This window comes from Urtica dioica, chromosome 5 (genome assembly GCF_054948205.1).
Source record: "Urtica dioica subsp. dioica isolate 48M chromosome 5, U.dioica_male_clone48M_v1_H2, whole genome shotgun sequence".
NCBI lineage: Eukaryota > Viridiplantae > Streptophyta > Magnoliopsida > Rosales > Urticaceae > Urtica > Urtica dioica.
Genome location: NC_142760.1, coordinates 8447977 through 8459326, shown reverse-complemented (window position 1 = coordinate 8459326; position 11350 = coordinate 8447977). Strand labels below are relative to the sequence as shown.

The 11350-nt window shown below is 41.4% G+C and overlaps 1 protein-coding gene across 1 annotated transcript; it reads left to right on the top strand.

The window, feature by feature from the left end:
• Nucleotides 1–5683: 5683 nt before the first annotated feature.
• Nucleotides 5684–6651, top strand: LOC149395074 (uncharacterized). Its single transcript, XM_089616068.1, has one exon. The coding sequence runs from the start codon at nt 5835–5837 to the stop codon at nt 6387–6389; it is 555 nt and encodes a 184-aa protein (XP_089472194.1). The 5' UTR covers nt 5684–5834; the 3' UTR covers nt 6390–6651.
• The last annotated feature ends 4699 nt before the right edge of the window (nt 6652–11350 follow it).

The window sequence follows — 11350 nt, the reverse complement described above, 5'->3', positions numbered from 1 at the left end:
CAGACAATAATCACGTTAAAGTTGATAATGAAGGAGTTACAATTGTCGACTTTAGATGGATTGGCTACGAGAATGATTCATTTATTTTGGCTTCGCAAGCAAGTCAAGTGTTTTATGTTTCGGATCCAGCAAATCCTGAGTTATCGTTAGTGGTTCATATGAAAGCGAGAAACGGTAACGAAGAAGAAGACGAAGACATGTCTAGCATTCCTCCGTTCACATCAGGATTACCGCCAATTGATCAAGAGGTGGATGATTTTAATGATAACGATGTGTCACATCTACTTCGTAAGGATATAGATCCTATTTTTGTTTGATATTGAACATTTAGATAATGTATTTTCATTTTGGATTTTATGTTATTTTCCTGTGGACAACGTTATTTTTCATTCAAAATTTCTCTATACAATGTCATTAATTTACATTTCTCCAACATCGCCGCGGCTGAGTACAACTCTCGCTGTGGCAGGATAATCTCGCCGCGGCGAAATACAAATCCTGCCGCGGCGAGGACTCTTCTACAACGCTTAATAAAGCGTTGTAGAAACTTCGCCGCGGCAACGTATATTCCATGCCGCGGCGAGGTCATTACGCCGCGGCGGGAATATCAACTCGCCGCGGCGAGACAAGTTCTTAAAAAACACAGACTCTCGGTATAAAAAAATCAATTTCTCGCCGCGGCGAGGACACTTCTACAACGCTTAAATAAAGCGTTGTAGAAACCTCGCCGCGGCAACGTATATTCCATGCCGCGGCGAGGTCATTACGCCGCGGCGGGAATATCAACTCGCCGCGGCGAGACAAGTTCTTAAAAAACACAGACTCTCGGTATAAAAAAATCAATTTCTCGCCGCGGCGAAATACAAATCCTGCCGCGGCGAGGACACTTCTACAACGCTTAAATAAAGCGTTGTAGAAACCTCGCCGCGGCAACGTATATTCCATGCCGCGGCGAGGTCATTACGCCGCGGCAGGAATATCAACTCGCCGCGGCGAGACAAGTTCTTAAAAAATACAGACTCTCGGTATAAAAAAATCAAACTCTCGCCGCGGCGAGGTAATATTTTAGCCGCGGCGTAGATCACTCGCCGCGGCGGAAAATATACTGTGCCGCGGCGAGAATAGTCACGCCGCGGCGAGAAAGGTACCTAGCCGCGGCGAAGAAGCACTCTACCAGGTACTCATTCACTTTTTTGCAATATTTAACCAATTCTCCAACTAAAAATGATCATTCAATTAAAATTTCTACAATAAATAAAACAAACCAAACGAGTCTCAAACACACAAATAAAACACACCAAACGAGTCTCAAACAAAGACTGAAGTCTCAAACGCACAAATAAAACACAGTAATCTAGTCATAAACATAAACAAACCAAGCGAGTCTTAAACTGAAACTTAAATTTAAAAAGAGTTTGAAATTTATATGGAAGAGTTGGTGTTGTTGGTTCTTGAAATTTACTCGTCATTCGGTGGTGGTGGTGGCGGGTTCACCGGATATTGAGGAGGTGCCATATGCGGTGGCCACTGTGGTGGTGCGTACGGATAGTCGAAGTACTGAGGATATGGAGGAAATAACACCTGATTCTCTTGGTTGATCTCCCACCGAGAGTAGAGATCGTTCAACTGATTGATGTGAGAGGCGCCATACTCCGCTTGTTGGTGCATGTACTGTTGCGTGTGTTGGAACCCGCCGACGAGATAGTTGGAGCAATGAGCAATGTAGTCGATGGTGGCGGGGTCGATTACCGGAGGCGCTGGTAAGCGCAATAGGGGCTCCGCTTCCCCCTCTTCACCCTCTTCCTCCGCTTCTTCCTCTTCCTCCGCTTGTGGATCCTCCCTAATCTTGTACCGCTCGATAATGGAATCCGTAATAGGCCCCATTGAACTGTGTATCGTATCCCTTTTCGAGCGTGGTACCCCCGCATTTGTACAAAGGCCGGTAATGATCGCCGGATATGGCAAACCGTGTCGTTCATTAGTATAGTCGAGTTTCTTCATCCAATTATAGATGAATCGACCGACGTTAATGGAAAGGCCTTTAACAATGCAGAACAACACCTGGATACGATCCTCGTCGAGAGTGGTGAAGTGCTTGATTGGATAGAGACGAGCGCAAATAAAGTAAATCCACGCTTTAGCGATCCTGGTGAGTTGGTCACGCTTGAGTACCCTTTTTCCTTTTTCAGTGACCCAATCCTCTCCCGGAATGCACAACACCCGTGACATCTCCTCATGGCTGCAACTTCTTAGCCATTCTCGATAGCCCTCGTTCTCGAAAGGCACATCTGGGGTCCCAAGAAGATCGTTGATAGCTTCGATACTCATATCGACCCGTTTCCCACGGACCGTCACAACATCACCTTGGGAGTCCGACAAGTTTGCGTAGAATTCGTACACGAAGTTGACGTTCGAATCGAACTCGGGTACAACACAATACCTCCCCCAATCATGACCAACTATGCTGTTGCGGATTTGCTTTCCTATATCCGACGTATTGCTTACATTGAATCCTCTCTCATGGATAATGTTACGCGGCAAGATTTTGTCGTAGCGTTCCTCTGCGACCTTGCTAGTAAAGATACTCGAGTTGTATTCCTCTTCGGGAGACTGTTGACGAGGTCGCTTGCTTTTTACTTTACTCTGACCTCTGGAAGAGCTCGGAGCCTTGGAGGCCGTGTTTTTAGTTCGAGGCATTTTCAAGCTCCTACAAAACATAATCATAAACAATTCTACAATTAACATATAACAAATTATATATCAATTCCAAGAATATATATTTAAGTACATGACAAATTAAAACAATTCCAACAATCACAAATAATTCATAAACAATTCGACCAATCACAAATTCATGAACAATTCGATCAATCACAAATTCATAAACAATTCAATCTCAACATTAATATACATAACCATTTTAACCACTAACCTATGTAACAATATGTCAAACACAATCCGGACATTTCAATTTAACTCAAATTCTCATTCAAATTCACTCATTCAAATTCCACTAACCTAAATTCACTCATTCAAATTCCACTAACCCAAACCCTAATTTCTTGTTCTAATAAGAGAAAATCAAACAAAACCTTAAATTTGTGAATTCAAAAAATCAAACTATATGCAATTCGGGTAAACAACAAGAAATCCATATCAACAACACCAAATTAAATCAATATACACCTTAAAAAACTTTTAAAATCATACCTTACAATGACGCGGCAAGAGAGAGAGAGAGAGAGAGGCGCGAGAGGAAGCACGGCGAGGACTCGGTGAGAGAAAAGTGACGGCGAGGACAAGGCGAGAGAGAGTTGGCGGCGAGGACAAGGCGACGGCGAGATTTTGGGGCGGCGAGGACGTGGCGAGGGATTTTGAAAGAAAAAAACTGGAGAGAAGCGGCCGAAAATGGTTGTCTCGTGTGTGGGTATTGGAAAAAATGAGAAAAAAACTGAAAACGGCCTTTTATAGTGAAAACCTAAAAAATCTCGCCGCGGCGAAAATATGTCTTCGCCGCGGCGAGACGTTCCTACAACGGTTATAATATCCGTTGTAGGAACGGGTCGCCGCGGCGAGATTCCTCACTCGCCGCGGCGAGACAGTTTCTTAAAAAACTGCTTGGCCATGGTATCCACCTCGCCGCGGCGGAGGATATTTCTAGCCGCGGCGAAATTATCTCGCCGCGGCGAGAAAGAGTTATCGCCGCGGCGACATGAATCTACAACGCTTGTAACAAGCGTTGTAGAAAGAGTCGCCGCGGCGATGTTTAAATTGTGCCGCGGCGAGACCCATCCTTCTACAACGCTTTTACAAAGCGTTGTAGAAAGTTCTCGCCGAGGAATAAATCACGTGGTGCCGCGGCGAGGATTCTACAACGGATAGTGTAAACGTTGTGGAAAATCTGAAATTTATGTACTTCTACAACGCTTAGCTTTAAGCGTTGTAGAAACTATCATATCCTACAACGCTTATCCATAAGCGTTGTAGAAACACTGAGATTCTACAACGCTTAGCCATAAGCGTTGTAGAATAGTAGTGATGGATTACTTGCGAGACCGTCCTTACGGAAGCGGCGGAACGAGCGGCAGCGAGTCAGGCAGCGGTGGACGAGGACGCGGAAGCGGTTCTCGAAGTTCTGGCAACTTATTCGGTAGAGGAAATTCTACTATCGATAAGTTTTATAGGAAAAAAAATTAGGAATTCATTTTTTTCGCTTTTTTTGGAAAGAATTTGTATTTTTAATTAAGAATTCTATTTTCAAAATATTATTTCTAATTCATTTAGAATTTAGTTAATTAATTTTTATTTAATTTTAAATGAATTTTAATTTACTTTTTTAATTTTGTATTTTTTTTTTGTAGTTTGTAAATTTTGTTTTTTTTTTAATTTAACAAACATATTCGGTGCGACATTGGCGCACTGAATATCATGGCGGTAACGTATTCGGTGCGACAATGTCGCACCCGATATGTATTTACCCGCCAATTTTATAAAATTTGGCAGGAAAATAACTTGGGCATTAGGTGCGATAAGTCGCACCTGAAAGTGTCGCACCTAAAGGGGGACTTATTAGGTGCGACATGTCGCACCCAATACCTTCTGCGACGGGTTATCCGATGCGACGCTGTCGCACCTAATGTCGCACCTAATAAACTTTTAGGTGCGCCATTTGAAGCTTTAGGTGCGACATTCGTCGCACCGGATAAAGTATTTTGTCGTAGTGCTTCTTTGTGGATAATAAATTCTAATAGGCTGATATTTGTACATGGTTTCAGAATATTCACTTGGAAGTTCTTTTAGAGTTAGTATATGACATGTACATTATGAAAACTTTGTCAATTTTAAGCTTTTGTTGAAAAGCACTACAACAAAATCAAAACCCTCAAAGATTGGGGAACTAGTTTGCAAAAATTCGGATTTGAAAGCATATTAGCTAGGGTATTTGAAGGCGTTTTAAAACTTCTTCTAAAATATGATCTGTTTAAGTTACTCACGTGATATAAGTTATTATCGCGAACATAATCATATTTTAATGTTTAAAATATATAATTTATAGTAGTTTCAGAATTTTATAAATGGGCATATGTAGCATTTTGTCCTTAAAAATTGATCATACTTCCTATTACCTAGCAAAAGAACAGTTGTTTTAAAATAAAAGTGACGCATAATCAAAACGTTACATGAACGATGTAGTCTCGCGTAGCTTTTTAAAATTAACACGAAGATTGGGATATATTTTTTTCGGAATAACAGATTGGAATCAAAAGTTGATCAAACCCCACTAAAATTTGCATTACATGCCATTCCACTAAAATATCAGATACCTTTAGTTTATGATCATTTTGGCAATGCAAATTAACACGTGTCACTAAACTCTCTGTATTACAATCTCGATTCAAATAACAGTTAAATGCCACTATATAGAGAGACTTGGTGAATCCAGCTAGCACTACCGATTTCTCCCAAGTCAACCTGCTAATACACAAATAAGAATAGAACTCTTTGATTTTTAAATGCATAATAGTGGGTCGGCCACATTCTAAAAACCTTCTCTCGACCACTATACTCTCTATAATACATTCTCAGCCACGAAAATTAAACAAAATCCAAGAGAAGACACGTTACCCCAATTACACTTGAAGAAACGATACTCTACTACACGAACAGCGTCCTATAAATACCACATGGTAAAAGACTGAATATTGCTCAATCAAGCACACATCACAATACCAATTACTCCTTACTGAAATCTCATCTCTTTAGCCCTTTTTGTTTCAATTCTAAGTACTTGCTTCACTTTCCATACCATACATATTTCGCATTGACAAACAAACATGAGCTCGTTCACAACCCTAGCTATCCTCACCCTCCTCGTCGGACTCTCAATCATGGCGTCCGAAAGCCGGGTGGCTCGAAAAGATCTTGGCCTTGATCTTGGCGGCATCGGAGCTGGCTTAGGAACTGGGATAGGCATCGGTCTAGGAGGCGGCGGATCCGGCTCGGGAGCCGGATCAGGTGCCGGATCGGGAGCCGGAGGATCAGCAGGGTCGAGTTCAGGGTCCTCGTCGTCATCGCACTCGAGCTCGAGATCATCAGGTGGGTCGGAGGCCGGTTCTGAGGCGGGATCATATGCCGGGTCCTACTCAGGCTCCCGAACTGGGTCTTCAGACTCGGGGGCGAGCTCGGGAGCCGGGTCCCACGCCGGGTCTAAGGCCGGACCCGGGGCAGGGAGCAGCGAGGGACATGGCTCGGCTCAGGGGCGGGGCCGCGGGTCGGAAGAAGGGGGCTCCGGCGAGGGTTCCGGCGAAGGGGGCGGCTCCGGGAGAGGTGATGCCGCCGGCGAGGGAGGCGGCTACGGTCATGGTCACGGTGGGGGCGGCAGAGACTAAGCAAACATTATTAGGCCCTAAATTCAGTATATGCATGCATGCATGTGTGTGTGCGCGAATAAAAATATATGGTGTCGCCGTTTTTTTAATGTTATCTATGTATCGATAAATAAATAAATGGTGATTATTGCAGTTATGAGTTTGTAGTTATTAATGAATTGATGTGTTTTGTAGGGTTTCTATATTTAGGAGCTATATATATGTATCCTGTATATGTAAGAATAATAATATGATGATATATATAAAAACTATTTCTTTATAATCTCGCGCATTAATGCTTATGACGTTAATATCTTATCTTCATATTATGTGATAAAACTTATTTTTTTACCGCAAATTATTAAGGAAAGATGTCGGACAACATACCTCAAAATTTATAGAGACATCTTTCTATTTGTACGCAGATTGTAATTCTAGCAAGTTTCCTGTTTTTTCATAACTTATCGCTGAACACTTTCCTTTATGATCTTCACGCGTTTATGGGTAAGAAAACCCTAGATTGTCTTCCAGATTAGTATGAATGCTATAAAAGCCGAGTGCTACCCTCTTAGCAGTTCTTGACGCTTTATCAAATATTTAGGGTTTCTAGACATGCACGATCGGCGGACTGGAAAACTATTTGTTTTGATAAGTGCGGTGTAATTCTCCAAACACTATTGCATAAATCTGAGTGTTAGTGAGATTGATTTTTGTGATTGAAGTCTTCACGTGCGTTGATATTGAAGTTGTCAAGCATCGGAGCGTGCTTAAAGAGTGGAATTGAGAGTGGTCTCAAATTCAAGGGGAGTCCCTGATTCGATAATCACTTGTAGTAATAGTTCTAGGGCATTGATTCTGGTGTTGTTTATATAAGTCCATTGTTTGTACTATTGACTACTTGATAGTGAAATACTTTCCACTGCCTGAGAGCCCCTAGATGTAGGTGACGTTGCACCGAACTAGGTAAACATATTGTGTGTCCTTTACTTTATGCACTGTATCAAAGCAAGTTGTCGAGCACATTGACTCTACATTATGTGCGACATCTTGCCTCTCTCTCTAAACAGAATTTCAATTGCTATCACAGCAGGCACCCAGATCTTAGGGTGGTTTCCTGTGTAATCAATTCTGTTTATAATGGATAGTTCCAAGGAAGAAAGATCTGTTAATTGTCTTCTTTTTTTTTTATGGAACGAACTATGACTATTGAAAGGCTCGCATGGGTTCCTTCATGAAGTCTCTTGATAGCAAGACATGGAAGGGTGTTATTCACGGGTGGTCTGCACCAGTCACTATAGATGATAAAGTCATTGAACCTGGCTTAAACTTGAGAAGGATTAGGATCTTGCAGAGGATGAAGCTGTCTTGGGCAACTCTCGTGCTCTTAATGCTATTTTCAATGGTGTTGACAAGAATGTTTTCAAGCTCATAAATACATGTACGAGTGCAAAAGAAGCACGGGAGATTCATGTTGTTGCTTATGAAGGGACTACCAAGGTGCGCGAGCAAAAGCCTCAATATATCACTACCAACTTTGAAGCCCTTACCATGTTTGAAGAGGAGTTTGTAGCTGAGTTCAACATGCGCATTCGTGACTTGGCTAATGAATCTTATTCCCTTGGACAACCTATGACTGATGACGAGCTTGTTAAAAAGACGCTAATGGCTCTAAGTTCCTTATTCAACATGAAGATTACGACCATTAAAGAAGTTCATGATTTGAAGACTTTGAAGTTTGATGAGCCCATGGAATCTCTAATGACATTTGAGCTATCTCTTTCGAAGATTGAGAAGAAAAATAAAGGAATGGCTCTTAAAAGCTCTGTCTCTGATTAGAAAGAGCAGGTATATTCTGACTTAGATGATGAGATTGATGACACTATTGCTATGATTTCCTAGAAGTACAACAGGGTTATGAATAGGTTCAACCAGATGACCGAGAAGAATGTATCACAAGATGTCAAAGACAACTTTCAACATAAGTATTAGAAGAGCGGAAATCTTCATAAAAATGGCAAAGGCAGAGACATAACTTATAATAATAATAATAGCAGAGGCAAAAGTATTTAGTGTCACGAATGTGAAGGCTATGGGCATGTTCAGAAAGAATGTCCAAATTTCTTGAAGAAACAAAAGAGAGGATACAATGTCACTCTTTTCGATGATGAAGCTAATGAGAGTGACTCGGAACAGATAAGCAATTTTGTTGCGTTTACTGCCTCTATTTCTAATCCTATTCCTGATGTTCATATTGATGTTGCTAGTCTTTCTATGATTAATACTTCTAATTTTGATAAGGATGAACTATCCGATGATACTCTTAATGATGCTTATAGTGTGTTGCATACTAAATGGGTTGAAGAATATCCGGTACTGGATAAGCAAAATGATCTAATTCTTACTCTCACTGACGATAAAACCAGACTCTTGGAGACCATTGTTAAGCGTGAAGTGAGCCAGCTAAATGGTGAGTTTGAACAGATAACCAAATCTGTAAAAATGTTGAATTCAAGCACCAACAACCTGAACATAATTCTAACTGTTAGCAAACCCGCAAAGAATATCAAGGGCCTTGGGTATACACATGGTTGATCCATTTGCCAAACTACTTTCATTCCTTAGAAGAAAGCTCCCCAGATGTCTCACAACATGACTTAGACATCTGTCTCTGACAAACATCAAAAATAAGTTTCAGCAGCAACATAATAGATCAACGAGGTCTCTTGTCAACAGATCTCGTTGGGTCTGTCATTATTGCGGACATCGTGGCCATATCCGTCCTTTTTGCTATCGTCTTTATGGGAGGAATCTTCATCTGCATCAATCCTCCCAAAGACAGATTCATCATAAACCTCAACCACAATAGGTTTGGAGAGTAAAGACTACTTGCATGGCTAACATTGCTTACACATCTCTTCGTGCCTCTACTGGAGATGACTGGTATTTTGATAGTGGGTGCTCTCGACACATGGCAGGAGTTAAGAGCTTTCTATCCAACATAAAGCCTTACTCAAATTGTCATGTCACTTTCGGTGATGGGGTCAAGGCCAATATTATTGGTAAAAGTCAGCTTAACTATCATGGATTACCTTGCTTGACAGGTCTTACTGCAAATCTCATAAGTATTAGTCAACTTTGTGATCTGAATCTTTCTGTTAACTTTACTCATGATGAGTGTGTTGTGCTTAACAAGAAACAGGTTGAGCTTATGAAAGGAGTCAGATCTCAAGACAATTGCTACATGTGGTCTCCAAGCAAATGCTCTCTTGTCAAAACTTGTCTCATCTCACAAGTCGATGAAGCCAAATTATTGTATCAAAAGTTTGACCATCTAAATCTCAGAAGAATGAACAAGATCGTAACTAAAAACGCTTTTGTTGGCCTTCCTGAGATTAAAAGTTTGGCCATCTAAATCTTAGAAGAAGAAGAAGCCCCGGGCAGTCAAGGGGGACAATTCTAACGACAAATGCCACTACTGCAATGAACCCGGACACTGGCGCAAGAACTGTCCAGCCTACCTCAAAACTAAGAAAAAAAGGTATTATACTTATTATCAAAGCATGCTTGGTAGCTGATAATGTATCAACGTTGATTCTTGACTCCGCTACTACTAACCACATTTGTTGTTCCTTGATTGGTTTCAAGAAAAGAAAATGGTATTTCCTCTCAATATGCTTAGAGCGCTTATGGCTTCGAGGTTCCTTTGAGTTAGCGACAGCCCCACTGTTATCACAATAAAGTGTCATGGGCTCGTCGACTTTTGGAACCACTTCCAAATACTTAAGGAATTTTCTAAGCCATACAGCCACTTTGGATGCTTCACAAGCAGCCACATATTCTGCTTCCATTGTGGAGTCAGCAATGCAAGATTACTTGATACTCCTCCAAACAACAGCTCCACCACTTAGGATGAACACAGATCCTGAAGTAGATTTCCTGGAATCCTTAACCGCCTGAAAGTTGGAGTCGGTATATCCCGTCATAGTCAGGTCAGTACCTGAATATGTAAGCATCTAGTTCCTAGTTCTCCAAAGATACTTAAGAACATGCTTAACAGCAATCCAATGCTCGGGTCCAAGGTTAGATTGAAAACGGCTTACTACGCCAACTGCAAAGCAGATATCTTGCCTAGTGCAAAGCATATAGCATACATGAGACTTCTGACTGCTGAGGCGTAAGGAATCTTTCTCATGTCCTCAATCTCTTGTGCAGTCTTGGGAGACTGGTCCTTAGAGAGTGAGATTCCATGCCTAAAGGGTATTTGGCCCTTCTTGGAATCTTGCATCGAGAAGCGATCTATCCCCTTATCAATATAAGATGCTTGAGAGAGCGATAGAGTCCTATTTGAATTCCCAGAATGTACGCGGCTTCTCCTAGATCCTTCATATCGAATTACTTTGCTAGCCAGGTGTTAACCTCAGATCATTTACCCACATCATTGCCTATGAGTAATATATCATCGACATCCAGTACCAAAAACACAACTTTGCCCTCGTGCATTAACTTGTAAACACAAGGCTCATCTATCGACTGCTCAAAACCAAAGCTTTTCACAGTTTCATCAAATCTAATATTCCACGACCTAGATGCTTGCTTTAATCCATAACTTGACTTAAGAAACTCACAAACCTTGGTCTCTTGACCTTCTTTCACGAAACCGTCTGGTTGAGTCATATAAATATGTTTGTCAAGATTGCCATTCAGAAAGGCAGTCTTAACATCCATTTGCCATATCTCATAGTCGAGAGCTGTAGCAATTGATATAAGTATGAGGATGGATTTAAGCATCGTGACTGGCGAGAAGGTATCTTCATTGTCAACACCTTCCTTTGGGGTATAACCCTTAGCCACTAGTTGCGCTTTGAACATCTCAACGTTCCCATTCGGACCCCTTTTCTTCTTGTATATCCACTTACACCCTACGAGTTTAATCCCTTCGGGAAGGTCTACAAGGTTCCAGACTTTGTTGACGTACATTGAGT

Bases quoted from the DNA above. Each gene is read 5' to 3' on its own strand.
- LOC149395074 (XM_089616068.1), top strand. From the start codon at position 5,835: ATGAGCTCGTTCACAACCCTAGCTATCCTCACCCTCCTCGTCGGACTC.